General features: G+C 28.0%; 1 protein-coding gene and 2 long non-coding RNA genes across 6 annotated transcripts; 1 reads left to right on the plus strand and 2 right to left on the minus strand.

Moving 5' to 3' along the window:
- Nucleotides 1–3,047: 3,047 nt before the first annotated feature.
- LOC149894550 (uncharacterized) lies at nt 3,048–5,967 on the minus strand. Of its 3 annotated transcripts, none has more exons than XR_016449368.1 (2): nt 5,862–5,967; nt 3,048–3,837 (listed from the first exon to the last, which is right to left on the minus strand). It is a non-coding gene; the product is annotated as an uncharacterized LOC149894550 (long non-coding RNA). The 3 variants fall into 3 exon arrangements; XR_016449367.1 differs by lacking the exon at nt 5,862–5,967 and adding an exon at nt 4,759–5,154; XR_016449366.1 differs by lacking the exon at nt 5,862–5,967 and adding an exon at nt 4,406–4,747.
- Nucleotides 5,968–7,461: 1,494 nt separating this feature from the next.
- Nucleotides 7,462–8,537, minus strand: LOC149894551 (uncharacterized). Its single transcript, XR_016449369.1, has 2 exons — nt 7,981–8,537; nt 7,462–7,844 (listed from the first exon to the last, which is right to left on the minus strand). It is a non-coding gene; the product is annotated as an uncharacterized LOC149894551 (long non-coding RNA).
- A 1,074-nt stretch (nt 8,538–9,611) lies between these two features.
- On the plus strand, nt 9,612–19,806 carry LOC145192724 (cAMP-dependent protein kinase catalytic subunit alpha). 2 transcript variants are annotated; one of them, XM_080070039.2, is made up of 10 exons: nt 9,615–9,999; nt 11,011–11,072; nt 13,044–13,271; nt 13,371–13,453; nt 14,249–14,326; nt 15,840–15,888; nt 15,995–16,090; nt 16,188–16,310; nt 18,596–18,760; nt 18,849–19,806. In XM_080070039.2, exons 1-10 carry the CDS (start codon nt 9,954–9,956, stop codon nt 18,972–18,974), a joined length of 1,056 nt encoding a protein of 351 aa, XP_079926165.1. In that variant the 5' UTR covers nt 9,615–9,953; the 3' UTR covers nt 18,975–19,806. The 2 variants fall into 2 exon arrangements, 1 of the variants encoding a protein (XP_079926165.1); XR_016449363.1 differs by lacking the exons at nt 18,596–18,760; nt 18,849–19,806 and adding an exon at nt 17,364–17,922 and having other exon boundaries at nt 9,612–9,999; nt 16,188–17,282.
- Nucleotides 19,807–24,703: the final 4,897 nt, after the last annotated feature.

Below are 24,703 nucleotides of genomic sequence, written 5' to 3' on the forward strand. Positions count from 1 at the left end.
GAATGGTTTCAGTCTCTCTTCTACACTTAACGCAGTACATTTTAACATATATAAAAACTTTTTAAATATAAAAAAATGGAAGTGATGAAATTGTCGTGTAAAATTGGGAAAACCAAAAGAAACAACAGCAAGCTTTTACCGAGAAGCATTCGAGGAATCATCGTTGGAAAGTCTGGATATGGAAAAACAACGTTGCTGCTCAATCTACTTCTCAGACCGGGATGGCTAGATTACAACCGATTGTATGTCTTTGGAAAATCCCTTTTTCAACCTGAATACAAAATACTCAAAAGATCCTTCGAAAATAAACTTCCTAAAAAGGATATAGTTGATTTGTTAACGGATGATGTACAAGACGAAATGGAAAAATTGAATTTAAACCCTGAAGATGTTATTAACAACCTTTCAAAAAAATATTCCAACAATGATGATATGGAGTGTCAATTTTTCAAAACTGCAGACGATGTGCCTGAACCTGAATCCTTAGACTCAACCAAAAACAATTTGATGATCTTTGACGATTTGCAATTAACTAATCAAAACAAGTGCGAAAAATACTATATCCGAGGAAGACATTCTAACGTCGACTGCTTTTATCTTGCTCAAAACTATTTCGAGATTCCAAGACATACCATTAGAGAAAATGCTAACTTTATTTGTCTCTTTAAACAAGACCAAAAAAGCGTTAATCACATTTATCAAGATCACGTTTCCTGCGATATGAAAATAGAAGAATTTAAAGCCTTTTGCAATCATTGCTGGAATGAACCTCACGGATTTGCTGTCATCGATCTCTCTTCTAAAAAGAACGAGGGAAAGTACAGAAGCGGATTTGACGATTTTTTATTTTTCTAAAACAATTTAAAAAATAATTCTTATTTTAAAAATGACAGGTGTAATCATCGATGTAGATGGAAAATCAAGTGTTATCACCACTGATTTTTTGGATAAAATCGTTTTTGACGAAGGAAAAAGTTATGAAATGGCTTTTCTCGGTCTTGAGACTTACAACAGCATTCCAAATGTAAACAGTAAAAACAGTTCTTTCAAATACAGCATGAACAATGGAGCTCATTGGGAGATCATTATCATTCCATCAGGAAGCTATGACATTAAAGACATCAATGAGTATTTGCAAAGGTCTATTTTAAGCACAATAAAATCAGCTCAACGTGGAAGTTATATTATTGCAAATAAAATTAATTACTCACCAAGCAACCTTCAAATTGGAATCAATCTTAATACTTTAAAATCAACCATTAAACTTGGCTTGAATTATTTGATTGACTTTAATGTGGAGAATAGCATCTCTTCAGTTTTAGGGTTTACTAAAAGAAAATTAAATTCCAATTCCGAATACGAGTCGGATCATATCGTTAGAATTTCAAGCATTAACACCATCAGAATCGTTAACAACGTTATCGGATCATCCTATATTAATGGAACCCAATTAAATTGCATTTACTCGTTTTATCCAAATGTTAGTCCAGGCTATAAAATCATCGAGAGACCAATGCATTTGATTTATCTTCCTGTTAAACTGTTTGAAATTTCAACAATGGTTACTCGCATCATTGATCAGAATGGAGATTTGGTTGATTTTCGTGGAGAGGATATTACAATACGATATCATATTCGAGAAGTGAAATAAATAATTTTTAATACATAAAAAATGAGCAATTATCAAAATATCAAAATTAATATCTCGCAGAGCCAATCTGATAAAATTAAAAAAGCCATTCAAGACAAAACCGATACTAGCATTAAGCTTTCTCATCAAGACTTGAACGGTAAACATGTTCTAGCTATCACTCATGCGCAATTGAACAAAATTAAAAAAGCGTATGAAACTGGTAAAGGAGTCACTCTTAAATTGAGTAAAAGACAATTATCATACAACTCAACCATTGAAGGAGGATTTATCGGAGCTCTTTTACCATTATTAGGTATGATAGGCAGCACTCTTGCAACAAGAGTAGTTCCTGCTCTAGCCACCGGATTGTTAGCAGGTGTAGGTTCTTCTGCCAGCTCTGCTATGGTTGATAAAATTGCTGGACGAGGTATCGTTTACTTGAAAAAGAATGGAAATGGAATGAAGATAAAAACTTTAGGTGGAGAAGGATTGTTTATCACCCCATGGACTAAAAATGTTCACGGTGATGGACTCTTCATTAAAACTGGAAAAGGTTATCAATCTGTTGGAGCTGGTTTATTACTCGGACCTAACTCACCCTTTAATAGTATACCCTTTTTAGGTGCTATTCTATGAAAATCGCTTGTTAAAAAATTCGGATAAACTTTTTAAGAAAATAAAAAAAATGATCGACTTTCAATGGATTGACGTAGAAGGAATTGTTTTACCTAATGTAGCTTTAACTAACTTTCAATTGATAAAGGCTGCTAAACAGTTAAAATTAAAAAACTTTCAAGGCGTGTTTGTCAGGGATGAGTTACCAAAAAAGTCAAGAAAAAAAGAATGTGGTATTGTGAATACGGGCGATTCAAGCACTGGTGGGTTTCATTGGGTGTGTTGGTTTAAAGACGGTGACAAAAAGTATAGTTTTGATTCTTACGCTCAGCCTCCTCTTGTCGAACTTGTCGATTATTTGAAAAGTCCGGTTTATTATAACAGCGAGAGAGTTCAGTTTGGTAACACTTCTTATTGTGGTCACTTGTGTCTTTACGTCTTGAAAAAATTACAGGAAGGGGATGACTTTCAAGAAGTTATCAATACCTTGTGGTGACTGCTTAATGAATAACAAAGAAAAGCTTGCAGCCATGAACGTCTTCCGATCACGTCATCACGATGTCTACACCGAAGAGATCAACAAAGTTGCACTCAGCGCTAACGACGACAAAAGGCACATCTTACAAGACGGTATTCACACGCTAGCCCTCGGACACTACAAACTAAAACCGTGCTTTACATTTATGGATTATGATAAACTCTTTAACGTTATGGAATAAATTACGAAAAAAGATACAGTTTTTTTACTTCTTTGCAGGTTCCAGCATGATATTAACAATGAGATGGAAATATAATAACATTTTTACATTTTAAAAACACAACACCATCTTGAATTTATTAAGTATAGAAAAGTAACAATGACACGGAAATATCACACTTTTTACATTTTAAAAAATACAACGTCATCTTGAATTCATTAACTATGGAGAAAACTATCAATGAGCTGGAATCCGCATATTGTAGTAGTAATGACGATTTTCAACTTAAGGATTTTTTAGAAGGCCTAAAACCTTTAAATGACACTCAGATTGGAGTTTATATCAGTGTAAAATCAGATCAACTCATAGTCGAATTGCCATTACAAAGTTGAGAAAAAACACACATATGATGGTTTGTAAACGATCGTGATTCCAATAGCTGGCCGCGGAATTACATCTTGCTATGTGTTGATCATATGCCTGTTACATAAAATTTTAATTAAAAAAAAGGTTATAAAAGATGCTCTAGCAAAGTGCCCCTTATGCATTTACTTGGAAAGTTTAATCAATGAGATATACTGTTTTTTAAATTGGATAACAAAAAAATTGTTTTGCCATGTAAAACCAGATGGAATAGCGAATCAATCCAAACAACTCAATTGAGCGGCAAACTGGAAAGTCCACCATTATAATTAAACAAATATCTCTGCACTGCTTTGGCTTCAAGAAACACGAAGATCTTGGAATGGTGAAGACTGATCACCAATACTTGCCTTCTTCTCGCAAAGCTTGGTTGGAACGTTCTTTGCATTCCAACCACTTCATCAACATAAGAAAGAGTTTTTTCCTGGGTCAGGCAACACAATCACATGCCAACGAATAAACCTTCACCTAAACAATTTTGAAAAACTGGTTAATGTCCGAGAGAATACATAACTTTGTCAAGCTTTAATTTATCAGTTTTGGATTGATTTAAAAACAAATTAATTCAAATTTGTTGGGTTTTTTTTTTTGTTACTGTTTGGAGTATATACATACTCAGTTGATACAAACTCAGTTTTTATCAAGTCTGCGCCTAAGCTTGATTTCCTATTTTTTAGTTTTATGTTTATTCATTTTTTATTGAGATTTCTTCCTTAAATTGGTGTCTAATATAAATATGTAATAAAAATATATTGAATTTGTGAGTTATTTTTTCCTTCATCAAAAAAAAGATTTTTTTTGAAGAATTCTATGTCACACTGGCGTGTTAGTAATTTAATTTTGAGTAAACTGTTTCATATTTGAATGCACTCACATAATTATAAACACATAGTTATAATCTCATAATTATAATCTGTAAGTCATTAATCAAAATCCGATTCATGTATTTCAGAATTTAAAAAATTTATTATAAAATCATCATAAAAATCCTAAATTTCTGAAGTTATTTTCAAAATGTTATTATAGAAGACGTCACCTAGCAACAGATCTTGAAAAGATGAGCATGAACTTTAGTCTGGGAAAAAACTTTCCAATTTTCTTATCATAAACAATACAAAAATATTCCAACCCTTCATAAACTGAAAGAAACCTAAGATAAATGTAAATGTACTTTAAAACCAAATAATATTCAATTCTGCATTTAATCATTTTACCAAAACACTTTTAAATGAATTAAAAATTTTTTTTGAATAAATAAAAAATACTTGACAAGGATAAAAATAAAGATAAAAAGTTCTATCGTTCCATTTTGAAATAAATTAAGAAAAAAAAAAAAAAAAATATTTAAAAAAATTAAACAACTGATTACAAGTTTATAAAAATACAAACCTTGTTAAAAGCTTAATAAATATTGTTTAAAATCTTTTGTAGCAAAAATTTTAAAAACGATTTTGAAAAATTTTTAAAAAGACAAAACCCCCTTGGTTAAAGAGTTTTGAATCGTCGAAAACAACAACGAAAACAACAACAACAAAAACAAGAACGAAAGTAATTTAAACGAAACTCTTTTTATGTATAACTTTACAAAGAAATTCTAAGACGATCTAAAAATTTTATTACTATTATCTTCAGAGTATTTATATATGCAAAAACAATTTTTCATTGTTTTAAGCTCAAAAATGTTTTTTTATAATTCATCAAAGTAGTAGTACTTCTATTACTTCAACTTCCTTCCATTCTGCCTGCATAAAATCTTTGGCAAATTAAATACGAAAAAAAAATATTGTTAACCTCACTGCCAATCTTTCTTTAAAATAATGATAAAATTTAGTCAACCAATAATTTGTCTAAATAAATTTTTATTAGATTATGTATTGCTTAATGTAAAAACTCCTCAGTTGAAATCTAATTCATTTTAACTTAACAAAGAAAAAATGATTGGCTTTCTTAGCAAAGAAAGATTAAATAGCTAAGTACTATTTTTAGATTAAACAGGACAAAAATATTTGATGAGTCGACATTTTCTGATTAAATTGAAAAAAAAAACTGCTCAACGTTTTAGTTTTTATATGCAAACCTAAAAAATATTATCTGGAAAACTGGGTTTAAAGTAGAACAATTTTACACGCAGATATATTAAACTCGGAAAACAAAAAAGTGAAGACAAAAAAGTCTTAAACAGCATTGGCAAATATGTTTAATTGTATTGTCGTCCGCTTTGGTATAACAGTGTAACAACTATACATTCAAGTCCGCCTTATTTCCGGTTATTTTATTTACAGCAACGAGTAGAAGGAAACTTCTCAGTTCCTCAGAAAAAGACCCCCCCCCCCCACACCCCACCCGATATTGCATACTATGGAACCATTGAAAATTGTTAGAATATTTGAAATTTTTTTATGTAACTTTTGCTTGTTTTCTAAAAATTCTTTCACTTTGTATCAGGTTTAAGCGCAGTTAAACATTTTATTTGCTATTTAAAATCTAAATACCTTGGGTGGAGATTATTCATGGAATCATAGGCTTTCAATTGAAGAACGTGAAACCAACGTAACGTTAGTAAACTATTAACTCTTTAAATTATTCTGACGAAATAATTGTTTTTAAGAAAACGAAAAATTTAAAGTTAATCCGATTACGTGCTATTTATTTTATTCGCATTTTGTTTACACAACAGAAAAACTGTTTTTCGCACCCTTCATCGATAAAAATTCATAAAATTGGAGCTTAATGTTTTTTTGTAAAAGTCGGCTGTTTTTCTTTGAACTTAAGTAGGCCTAAAAAACAATGTCTGGAATGTTAAACATCAGTCGGTCTTTTAATATAGATTAAGACATTTTTCTTCTAGTATTTTTAAAATGTTCTCCAAATAGACCGAAAAGAGTTTATTTCGCAAAAGCTGAAACAAACTTTCGATCGTCCATTAAATTTCGAAAGAATAATACGCTAATGAATATTTTAATCTCGTTGACGTAATATTTTATAAATTTTTAGAATAAAATTTGAATTTAATAAAAAAAAAAAAAAAAAAAAAGCGTATTTCTTAAAATTTTTTTGATTGCAACATTTAAATGATTCAAAATTTTATTTTCTGTCCTTTTCTCTGTACCAAAGCTTGTTACCCTGGAAACATCTACAGGAATTTCAATGCGTCATTGTGGTTAATTTTATCAGTAAGCTTTCTTTTCGATCAAAAGTTTTCCCGAGTGGGAAACTGCCTTCACTTTTTCTCCCTCACTTTGGATAGTTCAAAAGAAGCCATCTGTGGCACAGCATGCAGAGCTGTTTAGTTTATCCTTCAATGCTAAAGAGCATTTTGCATTTGAAAACTTCCAAATCCGTCTGTGCTTAATACGTCATTCTTCTTTTTAGAACAACTTTTTTAATGTTTTACTTCGTTATATTTAGCGACATTAAAGTCTGGCCGCAAGATGGGTTTTTGTTCTTGATGACATCTATTTAATGTTATTTGACTTTATTATTATTATTTGACTATTTTAAACATCTTGTCAAAGCGCAACTGTTTGATCTGATCTAAATTTACTGTTTTTTTTCTCATGTTTAAATTATCTTTACAGTTGAATTTGTAAGCCGAGTAAACGTTCGCTGTCTCTCTTGTATTAAAAGATCCTATGGTTTGAACTCTGTTAAAGATTAGTTTGCGAATAGATCTAATAATCTGTATTGGACGTGTTACATTTAACCGATGACAAGTTTCTTTTATTCTTGGCATTAAATAAATCTTTTAAAAGTTGGATTATACTGATATTGCACCTTTACTAATGTTTCTGAACTAATATTTTTATTTCCGTATTTTTTTACAGCTTTTAAAACTCCTTCGTTAACTATTTACTGCAGTTGTTTATTTTCATAAAGTTTTGCTGAAATTTGTTTTTTAACAATTTGTTTATCTTAAGGAATTTTTAACTAAAGTTTGCTTTTTGGGGCATCCACATTTAATAACTCATTTTGTGAAGTTTTGATGATTAGATTCAAAACCTTTTACATGATACTTTAAACTTAACCTTACAGCTTTTTTTTTTTACTTTTAACTCATTTATAGCTCAAACAAAAAAAAAGTCGAGAACCAAGTAACAAGATAAAAGTTTTCTGAAGATAAAATTCAAACTTTCAACTGAGATGCAGCTCACTTTTCTAAGAATACTACCCAAACTGAATTCTTTATAATTCCACCTGATTCACCTAAATTCTAAGTAATTGTACCAATTATGCTGAATTTGTTATACCGAATAACTTTTATTCGCGTTAAAGTATTTATTATCATTTTATACAAATGTCCACAAACATTTTATTTAATGAACAGAACCCATAGAATAGTCAAGGATTACTAGTAAAAAGATGGGCTAACATCGGAAATGAGATGATTCTCTCCCATCATCTGACGGAATTTCCTTCTTGTATCGAAATTGCGCGAGAAGCAAGCATCCACTAGTTTAAGGTAATTTGCTGTCAAACTAAATTATATTTTGAGTGCAATAAAAAAACGATTAAATCAACAAAGATGCAAAATGGAATAAGAAATGATAAAAAGTTATTATAGAGCGATCGAATTAGTTTAAGATCGATAATTTTCCAAGAAAAATAGCCAACCTCCAAAACTAATAGCAAATAAATATAAAATTAGCCAACGTCACTCAATATTATCAACCATATCCATTTGGCACAGCATACTAGATGTACAACTACTCTTCAATGCAAGATATGTTTGTTTGGTAGTCCAATATATTTGATTGCGATGCAGGATTTAACCCGCAGATACCAATATCCTTAGTGTAATCCTATCTTTATTATACCATTATGCCAATGTTTATAAATAATTACTGACGGAAGTAAATGATATTGGATCTACTGTTTGTATTGCCGTTGTATCTATACAATATAACAATAATGATAAATAATAAAATTGTAAAAATACAATTAATGATTGGCGTAACTGCAACAACAACAACTACTACTACTACTGTAACAACAATTTAATCTACTTTTCTTTGTCTGAAAGCAGGCGAGAAAAAAATAAAACATTTTTTAACTCTTTTTCTCATAAAAAAATTATTAAAATTCTTCCCAATTCGACAGTTCCAAACTCAATGATGATATATTGAACCTAATGATTCTGACGTACAAACGGTTATGGCTCATAAATTATTCAACAATTAGAGTTTAATTGAAAAATATTCTTATTTATTATTCAAAGCGATTTTCGAGAATTTGTTACGTGTCTCACTTGTATCTTATAAATAGTCATAAACTATTAAATAGGCTTCTTTCGTCGGATATATATATATATATATATATATATATATATATATATATATATATATATATATATATATATATATATATATATATATATATATATTATATGTATGTATGTATGTATGTATGTATGTATGTATGTATGTATGTATGTATGTATGTATGTATGTATGTATGTATGTATGTATGTATGTATGTATGTATGTATGTATGTATGTATGTATGTATGTATGTATGTATGTATGTATGTATGTATGTATGTATGTATGTATGTATGTATGTATGTATGTATGTATGTATGTATGTATGTATGTATGTATGTATGTATGTATGTATGTATGTATGTATGTATGTATGTATGTATGTATGTATGTATGTATAAGCATTTCAGGTTTTTAATTGCTTAAAATGAATAAACTCCCCGATTTCCTAAGTATAAAGCAAGTTTTAAATAAGTATATTTGATTTAAATGTACAACAACAAATAGAACATAAGAGCACAGTAAAAAATATATTTTAAATTTTTTTATTACATGAATAATTTCCATGAGGCATCCTACTTTTAAAAAATCAACTTTTAATTTGCCGCAAAAACTTTTCGACTTATAAAGTCCTATCTTTAAAATATCTCTTGGGAACGATAATGACGCCATTATTTATGAAAGAAAAAGCTGATTGCAATCTGTTATTAAAACGTCAATGCGAAGGATTTATGATATTTTGTTATGTTTTCTATTTTTAAATCTGCATTTTAAATGAATAAACAGTAAGTTAAGGATCCATTTTCCATCGACCAATCATAACTTTTTATTTATGGTTCAAAAAAGTTGATATAGGTTTTTTCTTACTTGAAAAAGAATTCTTTCAAATAGCCATGGCGCTGAAGTTTGTATTATATTCTTAACTAGTATTATACTCATAACGGAAGTCTTGAATTAAATAAAATATAATATTTTGCTATTTTTTTTTTTATTAAAAAGTACTATTTTTGCGACATATTTTACCGGATGCTTTTATTTAAATGCGGTGTTTCGTTTTAAAACGGTATATTTATAAGCAAGAAGAACAGCTGGAAAACAAGACCAATCAAAAGTCGCCAGAAATAGTTTTGACCAATAGATTAACACATGTTTTTGCTACTTTCATACTTCTTTTTCTTAAAGTTTACATCGGCAGCGGGAACTAGTGAATGAAAAGGTTGTCACGAAACACCAAACTTTGAATTACGACTTTTAAATTTATTAAAATGGAAAATAGCATTAGTTTATAGCTTTGTAAATAAAAATTCACACAAAAATATATTTAATATGGGTAATGCAGCAACAGCAAAAAAGGGAGATTCTGAAAACGCTGGTAAGTAACTTTTTAAAGTTTTATCATGCAGAATAACTTTATTTTATGTCTGTTTTAGTGTTATATACAGCAAATTGCTGTTACTCTTCAAATAGTGTCTTTATATTGTTTGTCTACAAAAAAAAAAAAAAATAATAATGAAAAAATAAAATAAATTTAGTTTATATAATTTAAAAAATTTTAAAGTTACTAACGCAGGTGCAAATATAACGTATGTATGTATGTATGTATGTATGTATGTATGTATGTATGTATGTATGTATGTATGTATGTATGTATGTATGTATGTATGTATGTATGTATTTATGTATGCATGTGTGTATGTGTGTATTAGCATTTAAGAGTCTGGCTTTTCTAAAACACTGTTATGAAATTTTTCCCAAGCTTCAATGAATTTTTGGCACCTCATAATGCTAATGGTAAAATAGTAATGTTTTTCTGATTATAATAGTCATAAGAGTTTTTTTTTTTGTTGTTGTTATATATGGAGGGTGAAGATAATATAAAATTAAACAAAATGCCCTGCACTTATTGTTTGATTACACATCATCATTAGTTTTCTTATTTGTTAGTTTAATATCTTTTGAAACCATATAGAGGGCTTTTCACAAAAATCAGTTAAGTTTTTGGCCAATCCTTCTCAATGTTTTGCATTTAAAGTGTGTAAGAGTATTATAAAGAGAATTGCTCTTAAAATCCCATTCAAATTTGGTTTTATTGCTTTTCAAATTTTATTTGCCTCAAAGTAGATTGTTATTGTTGAATAATAAAAATTGCTTTGCTATTTGTTTTTTGTTGCAAAAAATAGTGTGATTTTAAAAAATATTTCTATGTAAGAACTGTCTACTGTATGATTATTATTTATCATATGAAGATCATTATTTTATTATTGGAGATTTTATTTTTTTCATATAAACTAGTGATCTAATTACAAATTATGTTATGTTGGTATAACATGTATTTGTGTGATTTAGCAATAGTTTTATTTGGAAAGATATTCCTTTTTTCTAGTGAAAGCATTTTTGAGTCAAGCTCAAGAAGACTTTAAAAAAAAATGGGACAGCCCTTCACATGTAAGTCACTTGTCCTTTTTTTTTTTCTTTTTTTTTTTAAAGTTTTTTATTTTATTGCTTACAATTTTGTTTGATTGGTTACATATGATCACATCTGTAACTTTTTGTTTCATTAATTGTTCTGCAATATTAATGATGTGATGCTCAAATTATTTGAACAATCATGTATCAATAATTTATACTTAGTTCTTCAATCTTACCAAAGATCAAAGTATATCTCATAATGAGCAAACAATTATTTTCACTTTTTTATAAAATCTTTTAATGTTAAATGTATTTATTTTTAATAAAGAAATAAGATTTTTTGCAAAAAAAGATTTATGATTTATGTCAGTATTAGTTTTTTTTTTCTAGTTCTTTCTAAAGGTGTTTAGAAAAAATAAATAAATAGTTAAGTGATTTTACAACATAAAATTGGAAATATAAGATATTATAAAATAGAAAGTATAAAACAATATAAAGTTGCATATATAAGTGGTATTTTCTTTTTTTTTTTTAAGTTTGATTGAGGAATTTAATTTTGTTTTTAAATATATGACAGTAAAATTGATATAGAGTTTTCTAAACGCTAGTCTTAATACTTAGTTAGACTTTTTTTTTACTCGGACTCTCCTTTTTCTTAATATTTCTGGTTTTTTTTTGACACTATCATTCTATACTATTATCTTTTTTTTTTCCTCTGATTTTACCATTTAATACAAAATAAAAATGTGCCAAATGCTTTCAAGATGGTTTTTTCTTGGTATTACTCCATATATTCTTTTTAATGTTTTATTGTATAAATATTGTGTTCTCTTGTTAGTTTTATTATTATTATTATTATTATTATTATTATTATTATTATTATTATTATTATTATTATTATTATTATTATTATTCCAGTAAAATCTTTAGCAAATATATTTTAAAAAATTCATTTCTAAGTTCAGGTTTGCTAATAGTTTTTTTTTAAAGAAAAGCAGTTTGTATAAATAAATATTATGATTAATGTTGTACTTTTTGTGAATATCTATTGACTTATACACTGAATGTAAAATTAAATGCTCCAATGAGCTTTAATTTATAGTATTTTTCATAAAAAGTTATAAAAAACTAAAAGAATATTTACAAATGTTGAGAATAACAATTGGGTTTGTTTCAATTTTTGTGGCATTTATAACTTTACTTTAAAATGTTGTCATTGAATCAAAAATCTTTATTGTTCCTTTTATTCTTTATTCTAATCTGTTATCTGCAATTTTTATTTTGCTTTTGATTATTGTGAGAAATCAAATAATGATGGTATGGTAGTTTAATTAGTGAATAAAGTCTCAAAAAACTATTTAATATAGATGTGTTTATAACTTCTCTGTTCTATTCTAATAAAAATAAATGTTTTCACAGGCTAACAAAAAATTTCTGAAATGTTTTTTTACCATTTTAATGTGTTACTGCATTTGAATTTTATGTAATTTGCTGAATTTGTATTAATAAGCTTTATAATTTATATGTTCTAAAATATTTGTGTGATAAATAGTGCTGTTAATTACATCAAAAGTAGATTTTCTATAACATTTTATTGTTGGTGTAGTTTTAAATCTTGATAAAAAAGAAATTCAGAGCATTACTCTTATTTTCTTTTACAGGTAAATTATATAAAATAGCTAATAAACTTGATATGGCTATTGTTTTAAGTTCTGTAATAAATCTGTTAAATTTGCAATTAAAATGGCACCCTACTTAATTTTTTTTTTTTTTCTAATCTTTTTTCAAACTTTTATAAAGACTGATTCAATATTGTAGTTAACTATCATTTTATTGGGTCTATTAGCTATCATTTTATTCAGCTAAGACTTAATTAGTTAATGTCAGTCTCTTTCATAATTAGGCAAAAATTATAACAACTAAATTCTCTTTTAAAAAAAATCTAGAGTCTCTCTAAAAAAAATCTAAATTGCAAAATGACTGTTTGCAATCTGCTGATTGTTTTAGAACACTGCTGGTCTAGATGAATTTGAAAGAATCAAGACCCTTGGTACAGGATCTTTTGGTCGTGTTATGCTTGTTAAACAACGAGAAAATGGAAAATATTATGCAATGAAGATATTAGATAAGCAAAAAGTAGTAAAATTGAAACAAGTTGAACATACACTAAATGAAAAACGTATTTTGCAAGCTATAGACTTCCCATTTTTAGTGAAACTTGAATGGCATTTCAAGGTTAGATAACTTAATTAGTATTAATAAAATTGTTTTCTATGCCTTATATTTATAACTATTTTTATTTCTGACTTCTTTCTCTTATGAAATCTTTTGTAGGATAATTCAAATTTGTATATGGTTTTGGAATTTGTCCCTGGTGGAGAAATGTTTTCCCATTTGAGGAGGATTGGTAGATTTAGGTCTCTCTTACTTTCTTAATTTCAGATTTTAAGTATCTTTGCTCAAAGGTTAATTGTTAAACAATATTATAGGATTAGTGCATATTTTCTTCAGGGTGTGAAATAATGCAGCCAGACAAGACACTAGTAGTTTTTAAAATTTGAAAATTGATGTACCTGATTAAAAAATAAAAAAGATTAAATATTTTGTCAGAGTAATGGTATTGCAGTAATCTGCCAAAATCAGTATTTTATTGGTTATAGTAAGGTTCTTAGATGTCCTGGTTTTACAAACAAGTATACAATAGAAACCTTTTTAAAAATAACATTTTTATTGCACTCTCCTCTGTAAAAATTGAACATCTGAGAACTCTAATGTAGCTACACTAATTGTCACTGTAGCAATCCCAAGGCATAATCAGAGTTTCAATAAATTTCTTACAGTTATATTACTACTAAGTTTGAAAGTTTTAAAAAAAGTCAAAATTATCATTTTAAAACTTATAAAAAAGTAAATTGCGTTCAACTTCATATAATTTCAATTAGTTTTGAATTTTTAAATAAGTCTCAATTTTCTAGATTATGTCTGGTTCTCTACTATAGTGATCAAAACATTTGATTGATATACTTTTGGTTTAAATTATGCTGCTTATTTAATTTCAAAAAAGCAATGTTTTGTAATTATATAGGCATCATTTTAAAAAAATTCTTATTTTGCACCCTGATCATTTCATATGTAAATTTTTTAGTGAATTTTCAAACCAAGACTTAAAAATGTTAATTTATTTTCATAAAATTTCTCTTTCATACTTTTAGTGAGCCTCATTCACGGTTTTATGCTGCACAAATTGTTCTAGCATTTGAGTACCTGCATTCTCTTGATCTTATTTATAGGCAAGTTTTATTTAAAAAAAGTTATGTAACAGAAATTTAATTTTGTTTATTGACTGTCATTGTTTTCTATCAGGTGTGATATTTTGGCTGTCTATTTGAACCAGTTAAGTAAATTATCAAAAATATATATTGCCACTTGTCCAACTAAAACAAAATAAAGAAATACGCAAAGATATACTTTATATATTAAATATTTCATTTATTAAAATTAAAACCTATTTACAGCATTCCATTACAATAAGTTGTTTACAGCCACATTTCCAAGCAGTGTGTTATTTTCAATTTTAAATTGTTAAAAATTTATTTAAAAAAATAGGCTATATCATGATAACAACTAAAGAAAGTATTTTACAGTTCTAAAATTGACAACATAAATTTTGTATATTCAAAATTTATTTTTTTAAAATGTAATTTCCTTGTTTGTTAAATTTTTGAGTAAATTATATATATATATATTTTTATTATGAATATTTATTTAGCTTTCAAGTTCTTATTTTCTAAGATTCAAAACAATTTTTGGCTGAAGCTGAATTTTTATGTTAGGAAACTGAAGAATGATTCCACATTCCTGATAAATATTTGTTCAATGACTAAAATCACAATATCTCTGTTTATATTTTCGAGCCATATTTATTGTTTGTTTTATGTGATCTCTGTTGTCTACTATCTACATATATATATATATATATATATATATATATATATATATATATATATATATATATATATATATATATATATATATATATATATATATATATATATATATATATATATATATATATATGAAGACCACACTGGAAAAACGATTAAGCTACATTTTTATTGTTTTGAGTAAATTAGATTTTAAACTTCAAATCACCATAGCTCACACCATAGCTCAGTTATTTGTTAAGTTAAATATCTGTGTAATTTGATCAGTTTTCTAGTTATCTAGTCAATTATTATATAGTTAAACTGCAGCCGAATATAACAGGGGAAAAAAACCCAAAAAGAGCAAAAATGTAGCTTGATTGTTTTTCCAGTGTGGTCTTCATATATATATATATATATATATATATATATATATATATATATATATATATATATATATATATATATATATATATATATATATATATATATATATATATATATATATATATATATATATATATAGAGTAATGTTATGTGTATACTTTCAAGTTTAGTTTCATAAAAGTAAGGTCTCCTTATTATTTTTGATTTTTTGTTACTGTGTATTCTTCAAAAAAAATTTCAAAGTTTACCTAACAATTACAAATAAAAGAACTTAAAACTCCATTTTCTACATTAAATATTTTGAATTGAAGTGAAATATTTTAAAATAACTATAATTAAATAATTTTCATAAACTTTGAAGAAAATGATTTGCACATATGATAGGGTAGATACATTCACATTTCAATATTTACACCCTTTAATGTGAAATAATGAACACAACTGACTACAGTTTTTGAACTTAAATTTATATCTCTTCATATTTTGTTTTAAGGGATTTGAAACCAGAAAATTTATTGATTGATGATAAAGGGTATCTAAAGGTATCTTCTAGCTTTTATAACTAAGTGAGATTTTAGATTATTGATGGTGTTTGATCAAACAAAAAATTATATTTCTTGGTTTTGTTTAATGTTTTATATTAATAAGGTTACTGATTTTGGTTTTGGTAAAAGAGTAAAGGGTAGAACATGGACTCTTTGTGGAACACCAGAGTATTTGGCTCCTGAAATTATTCTAAGCAAGGTTATTAAGTGCTTTTATTTTATTCCATGCTTGGATATTAAGTTAAAAAATAGAATTTTTGACAGTATTAAAGCATTTAATATTTGCTATTATTTAGGGTTATAATAGAGCTGTAGACTGGTGGGCCCTTGGGGTTCTTATTTATGAGATGGCAGCTGGTTATCCTCCCTTTTTTGCAGACCAACCCATTCAAATATATGAAAAGATTGTTTCTGGGAAGGTAAAATAGCTTTATTATTTTTTTTTTTTTGTATTTATTTGCATTTTTAAATACATAAAGATTTTTAATGTTTTAAAAATACTAATTACTTGGGTTCTATAAACATATATGGGTATCTTTCAGTTTTAACTATTATTTCTACAGACATACCAGTATCTATTGCTTTTAAAAATTCCTTGAAGTGTTAAAATGAGATGAAGGTCCATTACATTTCATAATGATTTATATTTCCCTGCTTGATTTAAGACTGAGTTAAGGAATTATTTTGTCAAAGGTCTAAAAAACAAAGAATTTGGAAAGTTAGAGTCCTGTTAGTATGAAGAATAGCAAAATTTTTAAGTGAATAAAATGCCACACACTAGCTCAGTAAAAATCCATTTGGTGGTTGCTGATTCAGTTTAATCTTATCTTTTTATTTGTTTGCATTAAGACAGAACATTTAAGCAAATTAAGTAATACAATTTTTTTAAACATTTTTCAAACAATTTGTTAGCATAATTTAATTTCAAACATTAAGAGAACAGCATCTAATGTGTTTAAAGTATATAAATTTTAAACATACCAAATATATATACATAGTGTGCCAAAAGTTTTTTATAAGATTTCAGTTGGTAAAAAAAACTATTGGTGAATTGAACTGACCAATAAAATTCTGTCACTGTGTTTGTATATAAATGAGCTTTTTTAAAAATATATTTCTTGTTTTGAAAATCAAGCAAGCTGCGTTGCAATGTGCAACAAAAGATCTGGATAATAAGACGCAAATATTTGTTGAAATATCCAGTGTCAATTCAATGTCAATGAAAGAGAGACTTAAAATTGCCTGCCCCAACAAGAAGACATTAATTGACAGTTTTTTTTAACAAGTGGTAAATAACAGGCAGTGTTATTGATGCACCTATATCTGGCCTTTATCAATTAGGACAGAAGAGAATCATCAATTGGTCATTATGAAGAACGCTCACAAACTAGGTGAGGATCATCTCAGTTGGACATCAGCTCTTCATTGTGTTGTATTCTTAAAAATCTTAAATTGCATCATTTTATACCTAGACTAGTACAATCTCTGAATGAAGAATATGATCCAGTCTGCAAAAAAATTCTATACTCTTCCATAATGACCCTCAGCTGATTGACTGCATGATTTGGTCAGATGAATCAACATTTCATGTTGGTGGCATCATTAACAGCAATCTCTACAAACATCAAATAACAAATGTCATTGAATTAAAAGCAGCAACTATTGAAGAATTAGCAGCTTTAACTCCAGAATTATGTTTTAAAGCTTGCAGAACCATATGAAATAGAATTCAAACTTATTTGGAAGATCAATAAGAGCACTTTTGAAAATTTAACTTAATTGACAAAAATTTTTATGTTTTTTGTGACTAGAAATAAAATTTGTTTCATTTTTAATCTTATAGTATAAAAGTATTGGTCATTATTATTGAAAACAACTTTTGGTTCACTCTGTGTATACATACATACATACATACATACATACATACATACATACATACATACATACATACATACATACATACATACAAACAAACAAACAAACAAACAAACAAACAAACAAACAAACAAACAAACAAACAAACAAACAAAATAATTTAACGCATTTTGAAATATATTCAGCTTATATCACAAAAAGGCAATTTAGCAATAGAAAGTTTTTTCTCTCCATCCATCTAGTGTCGTCTTCAAAGTTATTAATTTTGAACATAACAATACTGGGAATTTTTCATACAAGATTTAATAACAGGTAAATTCATTTTTAGTAAACCGAACCAAATTTAGTCCATTCACAAACAATTTCAATTTACTATTTGAAGCAATTTTTTATAGTTATAGGTCACTAATGGGGTGAAAATAAAACGTTTTAATTGATGTAAAATGATTCTGTTTCTTTACATTTGTTCTTGTATAAGGTATATTTTCTCAAGTAAACAAGAAATGTGTATAATCTTTTGAACATTTTTTTAAAAATGAAATAAAAAGCCATTAAACGTTTTTTATTGACTCAGATCTAGGCAATTTTAGTGTAAAATGTCTTTTTGTTGTTGATTTAAAAACTTTTGACAGAAAAAAAAATCAAGAAATCACGAAGAATTTAAACAATTGCGAATTTGCATTTCTAACTAATGATAAAACCATTCTTATTTAAAATATTTGTTTGTTAGACCTTTAGCAAGAACTAATAGGCTTGTATATTGTAGAATTTACAACTCGTGGTCTATTATTTATTTTGTATTACTAATCATTACTCTTACATGTTATAGATGCGATGCCCGTCTCACTTCAGCCAAGATCTTAAAGATCTGCTTAAGAGTTTATTGCAAGTTGATCTGACAAAGCGCTTTGGAAACTTAAAAAATGGCGTAGCTGATATAAAAAACCACCGTTGGTTCTCTTCAACGGACTGGATTGCTATTTATCAGAAAAAAGTAGCTCTTGAAATGATTCTTTCCGTGAAATCCCTATATAAAATTCGTACAAAATAATTTTATTTTTATTTTCTAAAATTTTTCCTAGGTGGAAGCTCCATTTATTCCTCGTTGTAAAGGTCCTGGTGATCCTTCAAACTTTGATGATTATGAAGAGGAAGCTCTGCGCATCTCGAGCACTGAAAAGTGTGCCAAAGAATTCGCTGATTTCTAAATGGTGCTTCTCTTTTTGCCAATTTATATGATGGCGTTAATTAATATTAGCTTGACGTCAATTCGCTATTGTTAACTTAAATAGTGCATTGTGTACTTCATGGTCATGGTTTTTAATTCTGTATATGTGTAAGCGAGCGAATGTTATTCAAAGCTAATGTAAAATATGATTTGCTCTCTTAAATGGTGTGTTAGCATATTTGCCTCAGCGAGTTTTTCAATTAGAAAAAAAAATTTTCCAAGGTGTCTTTCAGTTTTAAATTGATTGCTTCGGAGTTTTTTTATTTTTTATTTTTTTCTTATTTTTTTTTTTCCACTGTACATTATAAATTAAAATTACTATTAAAATTTCTCCCTGAATTAAAGGGATCTGGAAAACACTATTATGATAGTATGCTAGAAGGGTGAATATTTGATTCTATTATATTTATGTTAGTAACATTTTTAAGAGCCGCACTTTTATTGTTGAACGTGTTTGGTATATAGGGGGTTGTATTAGAGATTCGCTCTCTTCTGTTCTTGAAACAATTTGTTTGATATCCTCTTTTTTAATTTATTTGCACAAATAGACAAAAAAAAAACTTCATTGTATGTAGATTCGATGTTTCTCAAACTCTTTGTTCATTATTCAACTTATTTGCGGCTAATAAGTATTTATGTCTGATTCGGCTCACTGTATTTTTGTTTTTTAATTTAATTTATATAGACAAAAATCCAGTTTTAATTTTTAGGTGTAAAATATGTATTTCTTACGTGCGTTATCGGGTTCATTCTGAAACGGAATGTATAAATAGTTACGGTCTTTGAGCTTTTAAATATATATATAATAAAAATTAAATTTATTTAACGTCATGTGACTATCGCGAAGCAGAATGCACTTTGTTTTACGAGATTTTTGTGAAGTCTTAGATAGTAAGCCATTTTTAAATTTCTATGAAACTAAAAGCAAATGAAAGTACTTAAACGTCTTTTTGTGTTTTAATGAAGGAATCTGATATGTACTCAAATGTCATGAAGTTATCATAACACAATGTTCTGTCGTCTTTTTTCTAACTACTTAAATTTTACTCTCCTTAAGTACTAATTACAAGAATAGTTCTCCTAAATCCCACCACCCACACAAAAATTGGTAAATAAGTTTATTATAAAACAGAAAGTCGTCCGTTTTTACAGAAAAATTGAAATAATCTCTTAAATTCAGCAAACGGTATTTTATCTCAAATCACAAATATGCTAGGATAAGTTTTTCATTTAAAACTATGTAATAAGCATTTTTAATCGCCAAACTTGATGGAGTGGATTAAAAACACAAATCAGTAAAGGTTTATGCCTATTCTGAATTAAAGCTAAAATCAATAAACTATAATATCCAACAACTTATAATTGTATATAACTTTTCTCAGATAATTTCTCTACGTAAGGGAAGAGTGCCGTAAATGGCAATTAAATAAAAATTGCATGCGTTACATGATAAAGAATAACAAGGTGCCTTGTTCCTGCATATTTTCTTTCCTAAAGAATCTCCTTGAACATCAGGACATTTTTTTTTTCTCTGGAGTAGTCTAACGCATTAGATTTTTCCATATCTTCTTCAGTTAAATCGCTATTAAAGGTTGGTCCATAATTTTCTATTAACAATGTTTGGCTAACCTCTGAGGAGACTTTTTCCTCCATCTTCCATACCTTTGAGGATACCTTGTCTTCTTTCTACCTGTGGAAATCTTGTCCTCTTTCTACCTGTGGAAATCTTGTCCTCTTTCTACTTTTGACACCAACAATCTCTTTCCTCTCAGTTATTCAGAATCTTTTTGCAATCTAGCCATACTCTTGACCAAATTTACTTTTTATTTATCTTCCACACTATTTTCAAATTAATGTTAAATAAAGACATAGGATGTTTTTTAAACATTCAATATGTTAACAAGTTAAGTTCTCTTTGGAAGACTTAGTAATTAACAAAAACTCGACATAAATCTACTTTCGCTGTTTTACTTAAGTCATCTTTTTTGATTTAGCTAAAATTTCTAATTTTCTTTGCAATATAGTAGACTTTTAAATTGCAAAAAGAATCTCAAGAAGGCCTCTTGCATGAAAAAATCCTCACTTTCATAACATGATATTGAATAAGAATATTAGTCTCAGACTTTATTAGAAGTTAAATGTAACAAGCACTCGCGTATTTATTATATCAAATAATAATATTCTGCGCTGTTGACACTTGGCTATGAAAATCTTCGAAGTTCTGTTTTTTTCCACGTTTGTTTCTAAGTTTTTAGTTTGACCAATGAACGTCCTTGTTTTGAATCCAATTGGGTTTTGGTAGCACAAATGAATCCAATTGGGTTATGGTAGCGCAAATAACTTTTAATTACAACATTCAACTTAAATACAAATTTAAACACAAATTTACATGGAAAAACCTTTCCAAGGCAGAACGTTAAATAATTGAGGATAATTAAACGTGCCGTGAGGAAGAAAAGGCTTAACACTACAGCTCTCCCATTTTATTTAGATAGAAGCATAAACACAAAAATTGTCTTAAAAAAATTAAACTATCTTTAGTCCTCAAACATTCTCGTTTGGTTTCCATTTTCATTTGAACTCCATTTTAACAAATTTCCTCTTCCCAGATTTCCCAACTCAAAAAGATAGAGGTGACGTACATATTCCAATGAAGTATTTGCCCATTTTCATTTGTATAACAAAAAAGTTAAAAAAGTTACTCTATTGGGGAAAAAATAAGAAAATAATAAAAAAAGTGAAATCTCTTAAAAACAGTTTTGAACTGATTTTTTTCTTCTTAATAAATCTGTAGTTCATCTTACAGCTTGTATTCATTGTGGGACCGTGTGACCGTACTTGGTCCATTCGTTTGGAGCTTTTAACGTCAATAACTCCTTGGAGAACCTCTAGAAGTTTTGCATGTAGCGAAAAGACACAAACGTTTGCTTTTGCTGTTCCAATTTCTAAGCTATATTGAACCATAATTCTGGAATTAAAGCGAACAACAAGTTCACGAACTTCACGAATCCAAGAAACTATCGCAGAGCAAATACAAAACCAGAACTATCATAAAGCAAGTACAAATCATTCTTCACGAATAACTTTTTTGATTTGCTTTACGATAGTTCTGGTTTTCTTCCTTCAAATTGTTGCTCTTGAAACACTCATTTACTTGTTGTTCTCAATTTTGAACATCTAAGAAACAATTTCATCTCTGACACTTGAATCACATCTGGGAGAAATTCCCAGCTCGAGTGCCATTAATACTGTCACACAATGCATCATCAGGTTCTGATGCATAAAAATTAGAAGTGGCTGATGAGCTCAGTGATAATTGAAATACTGAAACTGTTTGTTTGATTTCTCCACTTTCTTTAATGTACAAACTTGTGGTATTTTTTATTTTGCTTTTATTGCTTACTAAAATTTTACTACTTTTATAATACTTTCTTTTTTCAATATTTTAGTTTTTACATTGCCGTTTAAAGCATGCTATTTTACCTCTCTCGTTTACATCTTCATGAAACCTTTTGTGATTCAAATATTTCCTGTTAATAAAATTTAATATTTTTGTACTAAAATTTAGAAACAAAATTTTAACAACATTAAAATAAAAACGCTTTAATGATCAATAATCATACGCGAAGTAAAAAAAATGATTTTTCTGAAATCCTCAATTCCTTCAAATGCAAATTGATAAAAAGCTCTCAACTTTTTTTATGAAAATAACGTGCGCGTCTAAATATACCGGGCAGCTGTATATAATTGGGTTTGTCGACTTTCACTTCCAAACTTGTGGAAATTTTCGTTTTTGCGAGAAAAAAAAGGTATATACACAGCTTATCATATTACCACAGTGAATTCAATGACTTAAGTAAAGTAATGACTTAAGTAATGGCTAAAAAAAAAACTAAGGTAATGAGTTTAAAAAAATGACTTAAGTATTATTGGTTAAACTCTACATAATGTTAGACTCCATTTTAAAGCTATAAGGAGCGTTTATTTTTTTCAGAGAGAAAGATGCCATGAGCTCTAATACATTCCAAGCAGGTGTATAACAATCAAATACAGATATCATAACTTTTATTATAACCATCCATTACAAATGTTAAAAATAATCAAAATTTCTACTATAACATCTTGGTGAAAGGCCATTCAAAACTGGTTTAAAATCAACAAGCTGGATGTCTTTCGATTTGATATGATCTACGAATATATCACGATAGAGTTCAGTGTGCTGTAAACTCCAGAAATCATCTTTGTAAAATGATTCTACATAACTTATTTCAAATTCCTCAGTAGTTTCTTTTGGGTCGAATATGGTAGATAGTCCCTTGATGATAGAGTTCAAAGACTTACTGCCAAATGGAGTAATGGAGTTCAAAGACTTACTGCCAAATGGAGTAATGGAGCCTCATAATGAAGCCTCATTGAATAGAGCTGGTGTCTTCCGTTTTTTCGGAGGTCCTGGTTAGTCACTGGATTCTGAGAAAAAATTCCAGATAATCTGCCGCTTCCAAACTTTGCTTTTCTGAATTCTCAAAACGGTTATCAAATCAGCACAATAATGGCGGTGTAGTGGGTTGCAATTGAGTTAGGGAAAATGGTCTCTATTACCATCTACTCTATGCGAATGTTTTTTAAAACATCCGAGCCGTTTTGGATGTTTAAGAAGGTGTTTCAGAATCAGAGCAAACCACAACTGAATTTGAATTATTTTCTTTCCTTGAAAAATACTGAATTACCTTCTTTTTGGTACTGTTAAACCAAATTTAGTTACTATTATTAGTTTTTTAAAATCAATTTACAGATAGAGGCTTGAAGAGAAAATTTTAATTAAAAAAAGCCACGAAACAGCTAAACTGAACACAGTGTTCTAGTAGCAAAAAATAAAAAAATTGAACCTGTTTAAACAACTCTTTTTGATTGCTAGATCATATCCACTTTTTTCTATATCGGATGTAAGTATTTCGCCGAGAGACGGATTAACCTTTGGGAATATTGTTATTTCAATTATAACTTTATTTATTCAACAATTGACCACTTTTGAAACATTCTGACTCAGTTTGAGTTGATCAAATCCGTCAAAACTTAAAAGCCTTTTAATCTTGAATTAAAAAAATTAAAATCTTGATATATCATTGGGTGTTTTCAATTCAGTAATGTGAAATCTCTGTTTGTATCAAGATCAAGTGGCGTAAAACCTATATGTTCAACACCTAAAATACGTTCATTGAAATGTCTTTTTTTAAATTTCCCATGTTCCGAAAAAATTAAACTCTTTAAGGTGTGCGAGGAAGAGTTAAGATGCGAATTTTTTAAATCATTAAATGACGTAACTTTTTACTTCAAAAGTTTTAACAAAGTACGTTTTAAACTTGACGAGTATTTTTTAAAAACTTATCGTCTCCTTAAGCAACGCAGAAACTTATCTAACTAGAGACTATATCCAGAAAAGTTTTTTTTTTCGTATTTTCTCGAAAAAAACTATAAAACTCGAAAATATTTTAAAATGATTATAAGAAATTTCAAAAAGGCTTAAAAATTATGAAAATTATGGCCGCTTAAAGTTCATCGTTAATTTACTTTGCCGAAAATCCATAATATTTCGTCAATTATTTCAACTGTTTTTTGGTGACTGCGTAGTTTTTTAAAATAAATCATTTGTGGACATTTTTTAAAAAACGAAACGTAGCTTCCAGGACTTCCATAAAGAATAAAACAAAA

Source organism: Hydra viridissima, unplaced genomic scaffold (genome assembly GCF_058129835.1).
Source record: "Hydra viridissima isolate aposymbiotic clone 2 unplaced genomic scaffold, HvirCarnegie_v1 scaffold_1, whole genome shotgun sequence".
NCBI classification, from domain to species: Eukaryota; Metazoa; Cnidaria; class Hydrozoa; order Anthoathecata; family Hydridae; genus Hydra; species Hydra viridissima.